At 34.4% G+C, this 22,127-nt stretch overlaps 1 protein-coding gene across 2 annotated transcripts in view; it reads left to right on the top strand.

Annotated features, from left to right (window-relative positions):
- The window catches only part of LOC150100370 (putative sodium-dependent multivitamin transporter), a 156,310-nt gene extending 136,346 nt beyond the window's left edge, over positions 1-19,964 (top strand). For both annotated transcript variants that reach the window (XM_090402504.1, XM_090402505.1), the window contains exons 12-13: positions 10,898-10,989; positions 19,718-19,964. In XM_090402504.1, the coding sequence (XP_090258630.1) occupies positions 10,898-10,989; positions 19,718-19,810 (185 nt within the window). In that variant the 3' untranslated portion in view covers positions 19,811-19,964. The remainder of the gene's footprint in view (positions 1-10,897; positions 10,990-19,717) is intronic.
- Positions 19,965-22,127: the final 2,163 nt, after the last annotated feature.

Raw genomic sequence — 22,127 nt, 5'->3', positions numbered from 1 at the left:
CTTAAATTTCACACCCGGTAAGTACGATTTAGTTACACTCCCATCTATCACTCCTCTTAATAACGAGTCACCATACAACACTCTTTCCTTCATTTCAGAAACTTGCCCACTCTTACACTGGTTATTTACGTTAGCCGAATCACTCTGGAAAGAGTTTTGCAGGTGCTCGAATAGCCGCTGCGCATTTTGTATCACGCGCAACCTAGTGATCTCACTTCCTACAAATAATTCCTCATTTTTTTTATCATTCAAACCATTTTCTCTCTCTGTATAGTTGCTCTCACTCTTTCTTAGATCACCACTCTCATTGCCATCTTGTACAACGCAATTCCCTATCAATTATTCACAAGGACTGGTCAGAGGGTCGAATTCTGAATGTTTGGAGCAGAAAGCTCACAGTACCCATCTGTAAAAAAGGGAATTAAAACTGAATGTGAGAATTACAGAAGAATTTCCATACTGAGAGTGTTCCTGGTAAGAATTATACAAGTATACTTGAGAAATGGCTATGAAAAATTGTGGAAGGAAAGCTTGGTGAAGAACAAAATGGCTTCCAGATAGAGGTTGTCAGGATAAGATTTTCACTCTAAAGCAAATAGTTGAGAAATATTGGGAATATAACAATTTTCATTAATATTATTATTATTATTATTATATATTAATTTCATAATAATATAGAATTTCATGCCTGCTGGGGCGTCGCCCGGTTAAACAAGGCCCCCGTTGTTTTTGCCAGGGAACAGGGCAAACAGCGAAAAGTCAGCTACTGGAACAAATCCTAAAACCCACCCCAACTCAATATCACCAGAGTTCAAGATCGGCACTATCAACATAAGAAGCCTGAATGGCAAAGAAATGGAACTAGCTGAGGAATTGGATAAGTACCAGATTGACATAATAGGGGTGACTGAAACAAAAAAAAAGGCAAAAACTGGTGAGATCTTTCTGAGCAATAAATACAAAATGTTATATTCAGGCAATGACAATCAAGGAAAAGAAGGAGTAGCCATAGTATTCAACACAAAATACGAGGCTAATCTTCTTGAATGGTAGGCAGTCTCGAGTAGAGTGATGTGGGCAAATATGAGAATGGGGAACTGGACAATGAGACTTATTTGTGCCTATGGTCCCATAAGGTAGAAGTGGAGGAATTTTTTGAGGCTTTAGAGAAAGCAACTGACACAATGAAAAAGGAAAAGTTGGTTTGGGGATCTAAATAGCAGAGATAGGAAATGATTGTCAGACATACAAAAATATATTGGGAAAATTTGGAGAAAAGAACACAGCTAATAACTTTTGATTTCTACTCAGGACATGGACTGGTTATTACTAATACTATGTTCCAACATAAAAATGTGCACAAATTCAAGAAAAGTCTCATTGACTATGTTATTGTTGATAGTGATATTTTCTCCCTGGTACAGGTCACCAGAGTGTACAGAGGATTTGAAATTGGAAGTAATCACCATTTAGTCTTGAGCAGGATAAAATTGAATTTCATATTGAAAAGAATAACATGTAAGAAAGTTTTAAAGTGAATGAAACTTGAGCAGCTCTCAGATGTGAACTGTAGACTAACATAGATTACTGAAGAAAAAATGAAAGAGTTTGAGAACGGGAATCAAACCTTGAAGATTCAGTAGCAAGCCCTGAAGAAAACACTGATTGATTCAGCCAAAGAGCATTTGGTTAGGTTGTTTGCAAGGATAGAAAAATCAGAACTCCATGGTGGACACAGGAAGTCAAAGAGGAAGTGAATGAAAAGAAAAAAGCATATCAAAAATTCCTGGCAAATAAGTCAACTTGTGCTCTTAGAGAATAAAGACACAAATGTAAGAATGCTAAAGACTGTGTAAAGCTAGCTAAACAAACAACGCTAAACAAGTCATGGGATGACTTTGGTAAGAACATAGGAAATAAATATCAAGATGGTGGTATTTATTTCCACCTTCTTGATGTATTTATTTATTTATTTCCACCATGCTGAAGAAGGTGGCTTCTTCAACAACCTCCAGAATATCAAGATATTCTGGAGTTGTTGAAGAAGCTCAGAAATGGAGGAAAGAGTACTGTAAAAGAAATTAGATGATAAAGGTGCCATAAAAACTGGAGAAAAAGATATCCGTCATGTATAGAGTAATTACTTCAAAAAAATGCTGAACATTATGAAGGAAAGTGACGGCAAAGTGGTAAAAAACACTGACCAGGCATGCAATCAGGAATACATATCCATACTTGAAGTAGCCATCAAAAGCCTGCAATGGAAAGGCAGCTGTACTGGATGATATTCGACCAGAAATGCTCAAGTATGGAGATACAAAAGTATTGTACTGGCTGCATTGCATAGTTCAGAAGGCCTGGACAGAGAGACGAATTCCAAATGATTGGATTAGAGATCTCATAGAACCCATATACAAAAAGGGAAATAAAACTGAATGTGAGAATTACAGAGGTATTTCCCTACTGAGTATTTCTTTTAAGATTTATGCAAATATACTTGTGAAATGGTTGATGATTGTTGAAGGGAAGCTTGGGGAAGAACAAGCTGGATTCAGGCAAAATAGAGGCTGTCAGGATTAGATTTTAACTTTGTCACAAATAGTTGAGAAATCATGGGAATATAACAAAGATCTACATTTATGGAGCATTATATCAAGCAATACGTAGTCTTTATTTAAGTTGTAAGTCAGCAGTTAGAATTGAAGGAAGTACAGGAAGATGGTTTTATGTTAAATCTGGTGTCAGACAAAGATGTACATTATACCCTCTGTTTTTCATTATCTATATGGATCACATTATGAAGGAAAGTGGTATTAAGCCTGATATCAAAATTGGAGATGTTAATGCTTTGCTTTATGTGGATGATGTTATACTTCTAAATAAATCTGCTGCAAGATTCCGTGACTAAATTGAATAACTGTTGTAATAGATATGGTATGAAGGTCAGCATTAAAAAGACAAAGACAATGAAAATAGGCAGAAACATTGAAAATATCAACTGCATTATGAATGGAGAACCTATAGAACAAGTAAAACATTTCAGCTACTTAGGCATGATTTTTAGTGAAGATGGTAAATTAAATATGGAAATAGACAACAAAATGAACAAAACTGGTATAGTAGGAAGTCAACTGAATAAATGTATATGGAAAAAGAGAGAAATTAGTCAAAACACTAAATTAGCTGCATACCAGACAGTGTTCAAACTAATTTTAATTTATGGATCTGACAGCTGGGTTAAAAATAAAACACTTGACCGAAGACTAGAAACCACAGATATGAGAGTCCTGAGAAAGATTAGGGACATCAATGGCAATATCATATTAAAAATTGAGGATATTAGGAAAGAACTTGACAATGTTAGCATGTGTGACAGTGTGTTATGGTCACTTAAACAATGGGAGAGGAAAGATTAGCAAAACAAGTGTTCTCTGCCAGGTTGGCAGGAAAAAGACCTTCCGGAAGACCAACATATAGGTGGATTGATGTGGTAAAAAGTGTCTTAGAAGATAGAAATATAAGATCTGATAATGTTGATATTCTTGACAGGTAAGAGATTGATTTGGCGGATAAATTGTAGATAGGAAGTTGGCAATGATGTAAGTTTTTCATGTAGTACTATCATATCCTGTACACCCTTGAGGGTACATGTCAGGAATTTGATCATGATGATGATCATGAACGTGCAATGACAAGCATAAATGAATATCAGCGAGTCTAGCTACTATTGGCACGATAATTCTCACACTGCATTAGATTGCAATGCATTTGTTTTGTGTAACGATAATCGAAAAAACATAATTCTTTTCATATTTTCAACATTGACACTTGTCATAATTCAGCCTTGTATCTATAACAAATAAATAATTATATATTATTTTAACAAAATAAAATAAGATTTACAAAAAATAGGTCACCCTCACCACGAACATTCATCAATAATAAAAGTTTCGTATCTCACAGAAATAATGCATGCAAGCATACAATACACTGCCCAGACGAGCAGTGGCGGAATCACTTGTAACGTGCAATGAGAAGCGCAACCAAAATCGGCGAGCCTAGCTGCAATTGGCCGAATGTGATAATTCCGACACTGCATTAGATCACAATGCATTTGTTTCATAATCTAAAGTGTTAATCAAACAATTCTAATTATTAACTATTCAATAAATGTCAAAACATAAGCTGTAACCTTTAACATGTTGTATTGCATTTATATAATGTTGTAAGCATTGTTATTATTTATAAACACAAACAAAATTTAATTTTTTCTTTGGGGGTGCTGCAATATCACAGTGCTTATGTACGAGCCACCACCGCTTCTGATAATACTCTTATCTACAGGCAAGATCATATTTTTATTCTTGGGCTGACTTACACATCTAGCCTTTCTTCATACAAGCACATTACATCCATAATCTCCTTTATCACTTAAAAAAACTTATGCATTTTGACTGAAGATACTACTTCTTATCTACAACAATATATAAATCTCAAATTCATCAAACCTTAGAATATGTTCTCACATTTAGCAAATTTGCACAGAAAACTTTTCTAAAATTCTTGTTGCTATCCAGAAAAGGAACTCTCTTTAAGATACTGGATATTTACAGTAGACATCCAGCATCTGACTATGTGGATTACATCTGTTTTCATTATCAGAGGTGGAATGCTTTCTGCAGGATTCTTTGGAACAAAAAAAAAGTTCTCTGTATCAGCTCTTATATATCTGAGAAACTTTTAGAGAAATGCTGTGAAGCCCTTCATAACGAACCTAATTTGAACTACATGGTTTAAATATTTCAGACTTTTAGGAATTGTGACTGTGCTCATTCCTCATTGCTTAAATTGTGCCCTAGTTTTTTAATGGTAAAAGAATGCACTTTGTAAGAGTCCAGTTTTTATATATTCACTCTGAAATATGTGTGCATGTTAAATACTGTTTTTCCTTATGCAGTTTATTTGGACTTTTTTTTTTTAACCTGTGATTTGTTGAGCATCTAAAACTTTGTTTTAACAATAGCAACAACAAAAAAAAAAAAAAAATCAGAATTATGAATTGAAATACAGGAATACCTTGATTATCACAGTTTTGATTATTGCGATTCTCGATTTATCGTAGTTTGTAATTTGATACGAAAATTCCAATTATTGCGCTCCAAATTCGAATTATCGCGGCTGCGAGATGTAGCCCACTACATATGCAACCAGTTCGAGTCGCCACTCTCCAGGTATCGCTCTCTTGTAGCGCTTTGTTTTTATCCGATGGTGCCTGCTCACCAGTAACTGTCCGCCTTTGCCTGAAGTACATGTGGATATTTATTTCTCTTCTTATTTACTCCTACAATGAATGCTAAAAGAGACAAGGATGATATCAAGTCTACAGCTATCAAGAAGAAACGTAGATTGATCAGCTTTGAAAATAAGTTGCATATGATAAATAAGTATGAAGCAGACATAACCAGAGCCAAAATTGCAAGAGAGTATGGTCTAAATGAATCAACTGTTCAACATATTTTAGACCATGCTGCAAACTATAAGCAACTAGGACTAAGTGCATCGACCTCGTCTGGGTCCCAAACTACGAGAAACAGAAGCCACCTTATGATTGAAATGGAAACGCTATTGTCAGTGTGGATAGAAGATTGTAACCAAAAGAGAATCCCTCTTAGTCAAATGACTATAAAAACAAAAGCATTGAATTTGTTTGAAATTTTAAAAAGAAAACAATTAGAAAGCGAAAAATGATTCGGCGTCAGTAGTGGAAGAAACTTTCTCTGCAAGTTCAGGGTGGTTTGATCGGTTCAGAAAAGCGATCGAGCATTCATAGTGTTCGTGTGCAAGGTGAAATTGCAAGTGCCAATGAAAAAGCAGCAGCTAGTTTCCTGGTGAATTGCAACAGATCATTGAAGAAGGAAATTATACTGATAATCAGATATTTAATGCTGACGAAACAGGCTTATTATGGAAAAAAATGCCCACTAAAACATTTTTAGCAAAAAATGAAAAATCACAGCCTGGCTACAATGTTTCGAAGAAGCGTGTAACACTTTTACTATGTGGCAATGCTTCTGTAGATTATAAGATGAAGCCTCTCTTTATTTATGGTTTACAAAATCCTCGCCAGCTTAGAAGTTTAGATAAAAATTTTCTCCCTGTTCATTGGAGATTCAATAGAAAAGCTTGGATGATAAAAACTATTTTTAAGGATTGGTTTAAAAACTGTTTTTGTCCTGAAGCTGAAAGGTACTGCAAGTCATTAAATCTTTATTTTAAAATCTTGTTGATATTAGATAATACACCTAGTCATCTAACAGCACTGAATGATTTGTGCAAAAATGTAAAAATTATTTATTTACTACCTAATACCACTTTCATCATCCAGCCAATGGATCAAGATGTAATCGCATCCTTTAAGGCATATTACCTACAAAGAACTTTTACACAAGCAATAGAAAAAACTACAGGAGATGAAGCTATGACTTTGACAATTCTGGAAGGTATTCAATATCAAAAATTGCATTGAGAATGTCAAGGAAGCATGGAGTGAAGTAATGTCTAGCAACCTGAGAGCAGCGTGGCAAAAGATTATTCCTCATTGTGCAAATGATTTTAAAGGATTTGAAAATGAAGTAACCCGTGTTATCAATGACATAACTAAGCATGCTTCGATCTAGGACTAAAAGAAATTGAAAAAGGTGATGTTCAGGACCTGCTTCAGTCACATGATAAGGAACTGGATGATGAAGAGCTAATTAACCTCGCGAGAGAGAGAGAACATGCTTACGATGTGCAAATCGATAATAATGACGAACAAATTTACGTGGCACCAAAGGAATTTACTCTCAAAGAAATGGACGAAATGTTTAAAATTGCTGAAAATTTTAAAGGAAAAATATCTTGAATGGCAATCCTAATCTTGAGCAATCAATGAAAGTTTGTCAGGAAATTGAAAATTCCATCCGTTGCTACCGACTTTTATACGAAGAAAAAAGAAAGAAAAAATCCACCAGACAACTCTAATTTTTATCCAAGAAAGAATAATTGTATGTACTCCTTATATATAAATAAAGATTAAAGAATAATCTTGTTTTTCTAAATGAACCTTCATTTTTTACTTAACACATTTCTTTTTTTACTTCATATATAAAATTTAATTAATAGATTTGAAAAATCCTTGGCAATGATCATGCATTATTTATTGCGGATTCGATTATTGCAATTTTTTCGTGGCAACAATAACTGCGATAATCGAGGTATTCCTGTATTTCTTTAATTAAATAGCATCTTTATTTTATGTGAACAATAAAAAAAATCTAATGAACTAATGAATATGTGCTCATTTTAAAAATTTTTTATGGAATTTACAACCGTGTTAAAAAACTTTTTTTTATTATTATCCTGACGTTTCGATCTTCACATCGAGATCATCATCTGGAGCGTACATAAGTATACAGAACAAGCTGAGTTACATCATTAACTGTAAGCTAGAGAAACAATGATTTGATCACATGTTATTCTACTGACGTGACCTCTGGTGGGGAAGAAAAAAAAATTAAAATGAAATAAAAAATAAATTTTTACATCAAGCTAAATTCTATTTTTACAATGACAGGAATAAACATTCTTTTAGATGGTTTTCTTTCAGAAACAATTGGTGTCCTATTCTTAGTATTACAATTCTTATTTTTGATTTACAATACTGGATTTTCTGCAGTCCTGTTTATAGTTGTTCTTGGTGAGGAAGGTTGAATATATATCTTCCAAATGTTTGGGATTTTTAAACCATCATTGTTGTTCAGATTGAGGTGGTTGCTGATAATCTCACAGGTTTCCTTGAATTTCTGTTCATATCATGTTCTAGTGTGATGTAGACAGCTGGTGGTTTTCCAGTCACTTCTGTGTAAGGTATTCAGGGCATGATCAGAAAGGCCAGCTTCACCATAATTATTATATTTAATGTGTCGTTTATGTTCTTTTTGTCTAATAGAAATAGTGCATCCTGTTTCTCCTATATATGGTATGTTGCAAGTACAATAGATCTGGTATACTCCAGGGTGAGCTAGTGGAGGGAGTGAGTCTTTGGATGAGTTGAGTAAGTTTTTTAATTTTGCAGGAGGTTTAAAGGTGGCTTTGAGGTTGTACTTTTGTAGTACTCTGTTTATTTTGTCTGATATTCCTTTAATGTAGAGAATGGTTATAGTTTTACTGTAGTCTGGTTTGTCTTTGTTTTTTATTGTGGTTTTGTAGAGAATTTTGTTTATAGTATTTTGGCTGTATCCGTTTTTTTTGTAGGTTATTACTGATAATTTTAAACTCGTCTTTCAGTGCCTGTTCACTGGAACAAATCGTCTGAGCTCTGTTTTTTAGAGTGTTGATGACACCTAGTTTTTGTGTTGGGTGGTGGTATGAGTTTATCTGTATATATTGTCCCGTATGTGTTGGTTTTCGGTAAACAGTGAAGGAAAGATTGCCCGAGGGAAGATGTGTGACAAGTGTATCTAGAAATGGAAGTGTGTTGTGTTTTTCAATTTCAATTGTGAACTGTATGCGTTTGTGTTGTTTGTTTAGGTGGTTAAGGAATGGGCCTAATGTCTGGCAGCCATGGGACCAGATCACGAAAACATCGTCAACGTATCTAAGCCAGACTTTGGGTTTTAGAGGGGAGGAATCTAGGGCAAGTTGCTCAAAATGTTCCATGTAAAAGTTAGCAACAGGGGGGGATAATGGCAAGCCCATGGCTGTGCCTTCTTTTTGTAGGTAGAAGGCGTTTTGCCATACAAAGTAACCCGACCATAATACATGCGCAAAAAGCGCTGTGATATCTGGAGGGAATTTGTTCTGTAGGAGAAGGATTGTGCCATTGGTTGGGACATTTGTAAAGAGGGCAGAGACGTCAAAACTGACTAATAAATCATCTTTTTCTAATGTAATGTCTTTGATGATGTTTATGAAGTGTTGTGTGTTTTTGATATAGGAAGGGGAATGATCTACCAACTCCTTGAGTGTTGCCGCTAATTTTTTAGCTAAGTGATACGTCGGGCTATCAGTTCCTTCAACGATAGGTCTTAGCGGGGTGTTTTCTTTGTGAATTTTTGGTAGCCCGTAAATTCTAGGGGAGTGCGCGTAATGAGGGAACAGTTTTTGGATTGTATCTTCGGGCCATGTGGTAGTTGATTTAAGTAGTTTCTCTGTTTTGTTTTTTGTTCTGTTAGTTGGGTTGTAGTTAACTAGTTTGTATGTGTTATTGTCAGAGACCAGCAGATTCATTTTTTCTATATAAGTGGTACGGTTTAAAATGACAGTGGCATTTCCTTTATCGGCTCTGGTTATTACTATGTTCGGATTTGTTTTAAGTGATTTTATCGCTGTTAATTTGTGTTTAGTTATGTTGCTTGTTATTGTTTTGTTATGGTTTAAAATGTTCGCAGTTTCTATACGTATTTTGTCTGCTATGTTATTAGGTACGAATCTTAGGCCTCTTTCTATATTACAAATAACTTCAAGTTTGTCTATCGTTTTTGGTGCTATAGCAAAATTTAAACCTTTGTTAAGTATAGAGATTTCATCTTTGTTTAGAGCGTGGTTAGATAGGTTAATTATGTTATTGATACCTGTGGGTGATTGGTGGCTCCTGTTGTTTCTTGCTTCTGGTTGGTTGTTCTTGTTCACTGTGGCAAACTTTGAATATGGCGGCTGGTTTTGTCGTTCTTTTAGTCTTTGAAATTTGGAAATTAGGTTTTCTTTCTTCGTTTGTTGGATGTGGTTTGCTGTGTTGTCCGTAATCCTTTCTAGGATTATCCAGATATCTGTGTTTAAGTAGCTAGACAGCTCCGTTTTTTCTTTTAGTAGCTGGTTTTGTGTAGCGGCTAGGTTCTTTCTGGTAGCTTGGATCTGCTCTCTCAGTAGTGCTTTCTCCATGCGGTGGTATATTCTTTGTGCCTTTGTTGAAGTGAATTTTCTCTTTAGCCTGATACAATTAGGAGTGATATCGCTGTCCCTACACCGTTTTAAAAACGCCAGTCGGTTGATCAAATTTGAAACTTGGATCTTCAGCTTACCGTATTGGTTACATCGCTTGTGGATCGAATCTCCATGAATTATCGTAATCCTTTCTTTTAGGGTTACACTGTGATCAGCATTCATTTTAAAAATTTTTTATGGAATTTACAACCATGTTAAAAAACTTTTTTTATTATTATCCTGACGTCTCGATCTTCACATCAAGATCATCATCTTCATCTGGTGGGGGGGAATTAAAATTAAATTTAAAAAAAATAAATTTTTACATCAAGCTAAATTCTATTTTTACAATGTCAGGGATAAACATTCTTTTAGATGGTTTTCTTTTTGGTGTCCTATTTTTAGTATTACAATTCTTATTTTTGATTTACAATACTGGATTTTCTACAGTCCTGTTTACAGTGCCTTACACAGAATTGACTGGAAAACCACTAGCTGTCTACATCACACTAGAACATGGTATGAACGGAAATTCAAGGAAGCCTGTGAGATTATCAGCAACCATTCGAATCTGAACAACAATGATGTTAAAAATCCCAAACATTTGGAAGGTATATATTCGACCTCCCTCACCAAGAACAACTATAAACAGGACTGTAGAAAATCCAGTATTGTAAATCAAAAATAAGAATTGTAATACTAAAAATAGGACACCAATTGTTTCCCTAAAAGAAAATGAATATGTGCCATGTGCTAAGTGGCCAACTAAGTAAGTTTCACACAAAAGTAATTTTTCATCTATTTCTCATGTATGTTCAGCTATGCTATTAGTATTACATACCACCTCTATAGAGTCTGAGGACTTCTTACAGAATGCCACTGTATATTGCATATTGATTTGTATTTTGAATAATTATTTTTCTTTTTATGACAGATGGAAACACTCATGTTGATGCTTTATTACTCAGTCCTTTAATTGTTAGGTGCTATAAAAATTCAAAATCCTTCAGCAGGTGTCAGGATGAGGTATGTTTGTCAGTTTTTGATTAAGAATTATATAGAAAGATAGCAATATTAAACTAATATGATTATGCTGAAAGGAAGCTATAGGATTTTCTTATTTCATTCTGAATTATTGCAAAATCAAGCAGAAATTTTACATGTGAAGAATAGGTTTAGGTGTCAGTTTATTCATAACAGTGTTTCACTGTATAAAGAACATCAAGAAGAAAATATATATAATTAATTTATTAAACTTAGTAAGGTTAATAAATTAATTTTTTTTTCTTGATGTTGTTTATACTGCAAAGCAGTGTTATGAAAAAATCTTACATGTAATTTAATTTTAAGATTTAGTTGCATAATTACCAAATATTAATTGAATTTTTTGATATAACGATGAGAAAATATGAACAAGAAGAAATAATGACTTAGTTTTATGCAAAAAGCTTTCTCTGAATACTTCTTCAAGGAAAACCAAAATATTAGACAAGATAAGAGCATCGTTATTCTGAAAGTGGATAAAGGCAACACAGCAGGTTATTATGAAATCTGCAGAATACATACAAAAAAACATGCAAATTCTACTGAATGATGACAAATTAAACTAAACTTGAAGAAGTATTCAGAGAAAGCTTTTTCAGAGAATGCTGAACTGGTTCGAATACACCAAAAAACGTCTTGTATCAAGACATCATCCCTCCTCCTGGTCCCAAGAATTTGCAGTGTTCCAAAATCCCGTAAGTAGGGCTTGCCACTAAGATTCATTGTGGATGTAACGGTCTCCAACTTCAATACTATCTAAATATCTAGCAAACTTGCTAAGCCCTCATGTTGTTGGGCAAGATAACATCTTTTATAAAGAACGTGTCACATTTCATAGAACATGCCAAAGATGTTCAGGTAAGCCTACCAATTTACTTGCAAGCTTAGCAAGATCAGAAACTATACAATGACTGTAGGACCTATTTCCACCAGACACTGTAGATCCCTTCAAAAACAGTGTATTAATAGTATTTTTTTTTTCACATTCCAAAAGGAATATTTTGAACAGAAGTAAGGACTTGCAATGAGTTCTTATTCTCCTTTGTTAGCAAATTTGTTCATGGAGTGTTTTGAAGCCTTATGATATCAGGGAACATGACCTAAAGTTTGGCTGAGATATGCCAATGATATATTCATCATTTGCCCCAGCTCTACAACCCAATTAGAAGAATTTATGTGCATGAATAACATTCAGCTTCATATTAAATCCACTTTTGAATTGGAAGTCAACAAGTCATTATCATTTTTAGACACACTCATAGAAGTATCTGAGCTAAACACACATTCAGTTTCTCAGTTTACAGCCCAACAAAAAAATTTTTAATTTTATTTTTTTTTAAACTTTAAAAAAATAGATTAATATGGTTACTACAACTTGCATGAAATTGAAAACTTTTCTTCTTATCTTCTTTTTTTTTTTGCAAAACAATTTTTTTATTTTTCTCTAAATATCAGAAAGGGCATGATAAGTATAATGAGTCTTCTCTGAAGACTAATTTATCAATTAAACTATTGAAGAAAGAGCCTTAAAAGGCCATGTCTGATTGAGTGAATTGTTTTAAAAGAATTACCTCTCACCAAAAGAAAACTGATGGTTATCCTAAAAAACTTCTGAGAAAGTTTTGAAAGTGATCACTAGTTATAGAACTCATGATTTCAGCAAGATGTTTCAATATTGTATACTTAAAATGATATGATATGGTCTATCATCATTTTCAGATTACTGATGTGTACCTTTGAGGAGCAGAGTGCAGGATACTCTGATAGTACTACATGATTAAGATTACATTAGTACTAACTTTCTGTTGACCATTAAATTACTTAAGGAATTCACAATGTAAACTGGAATATAAATTAAAATAAACTTTAATATATACTTCCTATATTACGGCAACGTCGCATTGCCATCTTCATGGGAACTTAAGACTAAGACACTTGCACGCAGGCACTAATACAGCAAATGAGGTCAAAGAGAGGAGACTACCCTTTTTCCTAAAGTCTTGATGGTGCCCCCCTAGCAGGCTGTATTAGGTATTCTTGGCCATTGGGCTGATGTTCTCATGAAGTACGTCTCCCAAATAGAACCCAAGGACTACATCCAGTTTTCACCAGTTCAGCCACTCAGGGCTTGCTGACCATGCTCTGGATACTCGCCACAGTAATACACCGCAGCAAGTTTAAATTTGAAAGACTAATCATAGAATCAACCTCAGCCCTAAAAAAACATGCCAAACCTCAACAAATTTGGATGCATGAGACTGCCCCAAATTTGGGAGACATACATCATGAGAACATCAGCCCAACAGCCAAGAATACCTAATATAGCCCGCTAGGGGTTACCATCAGGACTTTAGGAAAAAGAGTAGTCTCCTCTCTTCGACCTCATTTGCTGTATTAGTGCCTGCGTGCACGTGTCTTAGTCTTAAGTTCCCATGAAGATGGCAACGTGATGTTGCTGAAATATAGGAAGTATATATTAAAGTTTATTTTAATTTATATTCCAGTTGACGTGAATTCCTTAAGTAATTTAATAATCATGTACAGCCGACGTATAAGTCTTTCTACAAGAATTTCTGTTTACCATTTTCTTCAAAAAATATCATCTTATGTTGTACATACTATGTCATTTATAAGATATATAGTATTGTCATTTTCATTTCTTACATAATATAAAAGAATAAAATAAAATAGGAGGAAATTTGGACATACCTTTTTGGATGTTGTTTTCTGTCTCCTTATCCTGGCGATGTGCTTTCATCTGCTGTTAAGCTGTTAAAGGAAGGGTTTTTTTGGGGGAAAGTGGGGGTGAAGTAATGTGGGAGAATTATTTGAAAAAACCCGGGTTTTTTATACAGTGTCACTTGCTTTACGTGATTAATTGGTTCTATGAAATAATCGCATAACATGAAATCACGTAAAGTGAGAAAAATTTAGCATGGCTGAGATAAGGATAGGGGTCTCTTCAGAAGGATATGAAACTTTACACCTGTGAGCAAAAGAAATTTGAATGAATGAATTATTTAAACTTATAAACAAAACATACAAATTTTGTTGTTTCGTGAGATTGAACACTTGCTGAGGCAAATAACCATGTTCCTGAATTACACTTAGAAATTTTGCTGGAAAGTTCTCAGCAGCAACATCATCAGCTCCCACAGCCTCGCCAGTCAGCTTGAGATTATGGAATCCATGTCGCACCTTGAAACGTTCAAACCACCCAGCACTTGCAGCAAAAGATTGCACTTTAGGATCAGGATCTATAGCGCATTCAAATCATGAAACAAACTTTTCACTTTAGCCTGGATAATTAAGGTGGATAACGGAACAGCACGTTGATTTTCATGTTCAATCCATTGGGCCAACACCCTTTCCAATTTCTCCATCTTAGTTGTCGACATTCTCATTGCACTTTTACAACTTTCTTTTATTTTCTCTGCTTGATTTCTTATTGTTCTTAAAATTGATTCTAAAATCCTGTAGCTCTGACTGTGTCAACTGTGTGCTCATTATGTTCATACCTCTTTATAACTTCTAACTTTTCCTCCAGTGTTATAGCTTATTTTTTTATATAATGAAACCTGTGGTGAATTCATCACTAAAAAACACAACTAACCACAGTGAGAACTTTTAATATATAAATATTTCATCCCAAATATCTTGGGACATCATGAGTATACAGTAATTCAAACAATTATATAAAAGCGTCTTATTCCTTCACGGGGAACTGACAGCACAGAAGACCAACTTACTAGGTAAACTTCAATTAAAACAGGGTAAGCTACGTGTGGGAATCTCTTTTTTAAAAAAGTGCAGACACTATAAACTCTTTCCAACTTTTGTGAAACTAAAAGAAGTCATCAAATCTCCAGGTGCCCATAAAATCTAACAGAAGGCAAGCCATTCCTTACTACTTAATCAGTTACGAGTTTCTAAGCATGAATTAGCAACAAATAATTTTAAAATTACGGAACTAGAAACAGACTTATCAAATACGTTAAATCAAGATCTGCTACAATTGATTATAAGTGTCTCAAAGAATTTGGGGATAAAAGTTTTTGATAAAAGCAATATTGATCTACATAATAAATACCTTATCCTGCTAAATCGATCTACTACTAACAAATTACTGACTGAAAATTGAGTAGTCAACTTATCTAACCATCCACTAACAACAGACGAATTAAATGTTTTAGCGAGAGGTCATAAATTTGCGATTTCACCTAAACGTTTCCCATATTTAGATTTCATACATAACATCGACCATCTTTCCAGTACTGAAGCCAACAGACTTCGTTTCGAGGTAGCAAAAATAATCTACAATGCCAAACCTTCAGACTTAAATATCCCACCATCAGAATTGAAAGCACTTACCTCCTTAAAACGTAATAAAAACATAATCATTACCAGAGCTGACAAAGGAAATACCACTGTGGTTCTTGATACCAATTCATATGACCGAAAAATGAATTCATTACTCCGAGATCGTAATACTCGCACCAAACTGGATTATGATCCTACAAAACGTCAACTCGGGAAATTAAATAAGTTACTTGATGAAACCTCCTCCTTAGCTTAGATGAAGAAACAATTAAAAAACCCAAGACATACCATGCTAGACCTCCTAGAATTTATGGCCTAGCCAAGCTTCACAAAATTAATGTTCCATTCAGACCCGTCGTAGATTCTACTAGCAGTCCGACTTACAAGTTATCAAGATTCTTATCTAACCTTCTCTGTCCTCACATAGGTCACTCAGCCTCTTCAATCAAAAATTCCACAGAGTTTCATGCAAAAATTTCTGTCTAATATAGTTGAATTATTCAAATTTGTTATTACATCTGGTTACTTCACCTGGAAAGGTAAAATTTACAAGCAAGAAGAAGGAACAGCAATGGGGTCTCCTTTATCACCAAACTTAGCAAATCTGTTTCTAGAACACCTGGAAGAAAAAATTTTCACTTTTGAACCCAAAAATTTGGCTACAATATGTCGACGACGTCTTTGCAGTCTGGGATCATCCCGAACAGGAATTACAACTGTTTCTAGATAAAATAAACCTTCTTCACCCTTGCATCAACTTTACGCTAGAAAAAGAATCCCCACAGGGTATCTCCTTTCTGGATTTACACATTCAAAGAAAAGAAGACAGTTCCATCGCCACGTCTGTCTATCGCAAGCCTACATTTTCAGGTTGCTACATTCACAATTCTTCTGCTCATCATCCATCTCAGAAATTTGGCATCATTAAATCACTAGTTTCCAGAGCACACAAATTCTGCTCCTCTGAAGAATTTCTAAACCAAGAACTAGAAATAATCAAAAATACAGCCATACTAAATGGATATAATCTTAAAACAACTCAGGAAAAAAAAAAAAATCATCAGTCACTTCCCCACACATCAACCTAGACAAGAAGTAGTCCATAGGATTCCCATACCTTACGTCAAAGGCATCTCCGAACGTCTTTCAAAAATTATGAAGGAAGAAATACAATTTTGCCACTACTTACAAACCCATCAACCAAATCTATACCTTCTCCTAAGAACAAACTCTCACCTCTGATGTTACCTGGCATTTATGAGATCCCATGCTCCTGCAAATTGTCTTTGGACAGACAGGTAGATCTCTTCAGAAATACATCTCGGAACATCAAGACCACATTCGTCTTTTCAAACCGCAGAAATCTGGTCTCTCTCAACACGGAGTTGAAAATCCAAACCATAGGATCCATTTGGAAAAGTCAAAACTTTTACATAGATCTTTATATAAACATGAACATCTATATAAAGAAAGTGCTGAAGCCCTACTACGCAGACCAAATTTAAATCACAGCAACGTTCTTACTATTCCTAAAGTATGGGAAATTGTCATACAAAATTGTGTGTAAAATAATATTTATATATGTTAATTTCTTTTTTCTTTTTTTAATTTTTGTTCAGTTATATTTTTAATTTACTTCTATAATACGTTACTGCACGCATATTGAGATTCCATTGTAATCATGCACCCCAACTGACTGATGATGTCCCAAGATACTTGGGATGAAATATTTACATATTAAAAGTACTCACTGTGGTTAGTACGTGTGTTTTTTTGTAGTGTTATAGCTTTTCTCTGTTTTTTAGTCTTGGAAGTACAGTGGAACCTCGGTTGTCGAACTTAGTTCGTTCCCAAAGGCTGTTCAGAAACTGAATTGTTCGAAAACTGAAACTATTTTCCCATAAGAATTAATGTAAAATGGATTAATCCATTCCTGAACCCCGGATGATTGTTTATTTAAACCTTTACAACAGTACTTCATGCATAAGATCGTATACAAACATAATGAAAATGCATAAAATCATACATAAAAAAAATAAACACAATAAATAGATAAAATAAAAACGAAAATTTAACTTCACTTTAACTATATATACAGAGGAGAGTTGATGGCATAAGTGGAAGGAGGTAAGTGGAGTCCCCTTCCATGAAAACATTATTTATTTATTTATTTTTGAGTATTGTACATATTGTTGATTTCGCCATACCGAACTGCATAGCAAGATTCGAGACACGAACTCCATTTTCATGTTTGGATATGATTTCTTTTTTCATCTCTAACAACTTTTCTTTTTGCTTTGCTGCTATCACTATTCTTCTGTGGCCCCATGGTGGCTTAGATAATAATAATTTATGGGGGAGAAATAAAACGCAAAGAAAATCAAGAAAACTCGCTGCAAATTCGAGCAGGTGTATGCACTGAATGAAGGCTGCCGCGTAACTGACACTTTCCCGCCTTACAGCTCAGCACGCGTAGCACATGGTTGCTGTTTGCCTGTTTGGGAACCGAAATTCTGTTTGGAAACGGGCGTTTTTTGTTCCGAAAATATGTTCAGGAACCGAATTTTTCAAGAACAGAGGCATTCAACAACCGAAGTTCCACTGTATTTTGATAACAATTACCTCTTTTTTCCATAATGTTTGCATTGCAGAAGACTTCAACAATGGAGCTTACTAGTCCTTCTGTGAGACTGACATGCAGTACAGTGCCGTCTTGTCAAAGCGGTGTGCACACAAAGTCACGTGACCACACACAGGGTGACTGCAAAATTGCTACTGGTTATGGTTTTTTAAATTAACTTTTTAAAATCGCGTTATAACGAAAATGTGTAAAGTGAGATCGCATGTAAAGAAGGATACCTGTATATGAATAATATTATTATTGAGGGTGTGTAGAGAGCATCTGGTGGGGGGGGGGAGAAGAATCTGAAGATAGAAAGTATTTTTTTGGAGAAGCGGAGGGATTTAAGGGAAAAAGTCAGTGGTGGGAGTAATGGGGTGTGAGCCGTTTCCACAGGCATCATCTTCGGAACTCGTGGGGGAAGTGGATAATATGTTATGTCGGCTAGGTGTTTCTGTCTTTGGTGTACTTGTGTTGTCTCCTATTGGTCAGAGTCGTGACCTAATTTTTATGTTATGGAGCTTCCAACTCTCGGAGATTATGTAGGGTCAGTGGACCGGCAATATTTAGGTCGGTAATATTTATTTTATTTTATTTTTTATGAATCCTATCCACTAAAGGTTGAAAATGTATTGTGTATCTGGTATCATGGATGGACTGAGGTGGGTTAATCCAGAAATCCTCTAGATGAAACATGGTGCTTCAGACCTTCACTTAACAAGGTGGTGAGTTCCACCAGGAGACAAAAATCACTACCCCCTTAAAGACTCTCAAACATCCATTCCTACAGCAGAATTTGAATCTATAGCCTGTTAGTTGAGAGAGTGGTGACACTAACAACTTGCCCAACCAGCCAATCAGATGATTAAAAGGGTGACATACAAGTGGCAGTTTGAATTGTACCAGTTCAAACATATTTGTTTTCTGGCTTAGTTCATTCACAGACATACACATCCCAAAAGAACACATCCACTCACATTGAAAAGCAATCCCAATTGCATCCTTTCCCCTAATGAAATTCTTGTCCTGATATGTTTTTTAATTCTCCCCACAGCAGTGGAACTCATAAGTAACTAGTACCTCTTCTCTCTCCAAATCCAACCAGCTAAACCGTTATCTTTTCTGTGGTAACTAAATAAACCTAGGTAATCAGACAGGGTGCTTCTACTTCCTCTAAGTTTGCACACATTTCTCTTTTCCAAAAACTGTTTTAAAGTCTTTATAAGTTGTCGTTGCAGAAAACTTCTTTCAAACCACCTTTTATTGCATATCAAGTAAGCATAATAAGTTTGGAATATAATGTAGCACTAGACTTCTTGAGTTTAATGCAAAAGATCGACTCAACCTTCATTTTCATCTTTCCACTGGCATTAAATTTTATTTTAAATTTGGCTTCATAATTGTATCCTTTATATAAAATAGTCTGATAGAGTAAAATTTTAGTTTAATCTTATAAAGTGATATATATATATATATATAAGTGATATATAAATAAACTAATTGGTATAAATTCTCTGTGAGGAAACACAGAGAAACAAAATTATGCTACAGTGACACTGGAAGTTGTGATTGAATAAATGCCTCTACATTTTCTAACATATCCTTTTTAATCATTTCAAATGAACTATCTCTGAGTGATACAGCACTAAATGAAATAATAGAAAATTAACAAGCAACCAAATTAACATTTAGTTTTATAAATATCTTTTCTGGGTAAGCTAAGATGTATGTCATTTGTTTATTTATTATTATTATTTTTTTTTTTAATAGTCTCTTCAGATGAAGTGTAGCAGTAGTGATATTGACAGGCAATTTGACAGACAATATTTCCAACAAATTCAGGATGGGAGTAATGATGTATAACAGATGTACTTAATTACTTAACTCAACCTGAAGGTATAAAAAAATACATTGTTGTATTATTATTCATCAGGATGGAAAATCATTATCAAATCATTCACTTACTAAAGTGACAATGGAAGTTGTGATTGAATAAATGCCTTTACATTTTCTTACATATCCTGTTTTTAATTATTTAAAATGAACTATCTTTGAGTGATACAGCACTAAATGAAATGTCAAAAAAGAAAATATGAACAATGTACATCACTGACTTTGCATGTTCTATATAAACATATTTTGCAAGTTCACTGTTATGGAATACATATCTTGGTAAAAATAGCCAAATAAATAAAAATTATTTTTAGGTAAACAGATCTTAGGTTTTGCAGAAATGAAACTAGTATCAGAATTGCTTACTATTTGTTTTATTAACTCACTGATCTCCCCCCCCCCCACCAAATATATTTTTATACTGTTTAGTTAAGATGTTTGAATAATGATTATCAAGCATTATTCGAAGTATACAGAAATCCCAAACATGTTGTTGTCATCATTTATTCATGTACAGATAGAAAAATATATATAAAAATATGCATATAACAAAAACTTGTGGTGATAAACTTCATTCAACAAAGGCGCATCAAATTGCTTTATGTATCAACTGGTAATGTCAGGTAGTTCGTGAGTCTCATCTTCAAAAAGTTTACTTGGTATTGCCAAAACTGTTTTCTTGGCCTTCCTGTTTCTCTGTATCCATTAGTTTGTCATAGAGAGCATTGAATGTAGGTGAGGGTGGATGTCTATGTTGGTATCCCAACTACCTCAGCTGACTTTTCTGAATTGTTTCTGTTAGGAGTATTTGCTGGCTTTTTTCAAGAAAGATAGTATTAAGAATGTGATACTGTCATTTTTGAAGAATGACAGTATTAGGAATGTGATCTTGCTATGTATTCTCTAGTAATGGTCGAAGACATGTTCCATGTCTGGAACCATATGTAAATATGTCATGATTGGTGGTTTTGTACAGACAAATTTTGCAGTTTCTTGTTATGATATTGGATTTCCAGATATTAGTTAGGCTTTCATGGAATGGAAGAGCTTTGTTTTTTCTTTTCACTGTGTCAGATTATCAGTGTAGGAAAAAGGTACTGGAAATCTTTTACTTCAAGAATGTGATCATTTAGTCTAATAGTTCTTATATTCTGTTCTTTAGGAGTTTAGTTTCACTACTGTCGGCTGTTATCTCAATGAGTGCTGTATTTTTACATAAATGTTAATAGCCTCTGCCATATACCATCCACTTATTCTTTTGGGTTTCAAAATGTGCACTTTGCAAAAAGTGAGTTTCAAATTCTTGTATTGTAAAATTGTTATGCATAATGAGAAGTTATTTTTGGATTATTATTTCTAGATAAGTATCTGTAGTGAAGATCACTGATGAATTATTCAACAGTTTTTCAAAGTAGTTTTTCATTTTTGTTTTCGTGTATTTGCTATTTTTACTTTTTATTCACGGTCTCTTGGACTTCCTTTCTTTGGTGCTTAAGGAATTAGCTACCTGGTACATTTCTTTGGTTTTGATGCATATGTTGATATAGTGCTAATTTTTGAAATACTCTGGATGTGTTTTCCTTGTCATTTCAAAAGGCCACACATACTTGATCATTAGTTCATTTTGCTGAGTATGTATATCGTGCATCCTCTGATTACTGCATCCCTATTTCATGTCATTGCATTTCCTTATCTGCTCTTCAGTAGTTTGTGATACTCATTTCCTTTGAGAAGATTTTGATGACCAAAGTTTTTGTTGCTACTTCATGGATGGATGGATTATGCAATATAAGTGAAGCTCTGGGATGGTTCTTCATGCATCAGGCCTTCTGTTAGTTTGTTTCATAGAATTTTCTTTATACTGAATTTGTACGGTAGGAAGGCCCACCATTCCAGTGACACTCATGTACCTTTGAAGTACATGTCTGGGCATCATTGTACATTTAATGTAGCAGGTCTACATGTTAAGTTGATACAGCAGATGCTCACTATAGTGAACCCTTAGGTATCAGAGACAGTTTGCTGTAGCACAAGGTTTGCTACAGTGAATTTAGCGGAAAAATACTGATTTGCTCTCCATTCTTCCCATGAAATAAAGGAAATCATGGAAAATAAAGCAGTTGTGTAAAACGAAACGAAATCTCTGAAAACAGAACAAAGGAAATGGCTGAAATTGTACACTGAGAAAGAATATAAAGAATCAGCATGTCCTTTGTGTTATGCTCTCAATGTACAATTTTCAGCCATTTTCTTTGTTTTGTTCCTGTGATTTCCTTAGTGAACATCT

The sequence above is a fragment of the Typopeltis vanoorti genome, chromosome 13, assembly GCF_054136105.1.
Source record: "Typopeltis vanoorti isolate ZY-2024b chromosome 13, IOZ_Tvanoo_1.0, whole genome shotgun sequence".
Taxonomy (NCBI): domain Eukaryota; kingdom Metazoa; phylum Arthropoda; class Arachnida; order Uropygi; family Thelyphonidae; genus Typopeltis; species Typopeltis vanoorti.
This window is presented reverse-complemented; position numbering and strand designations above follow the sequence as displayed.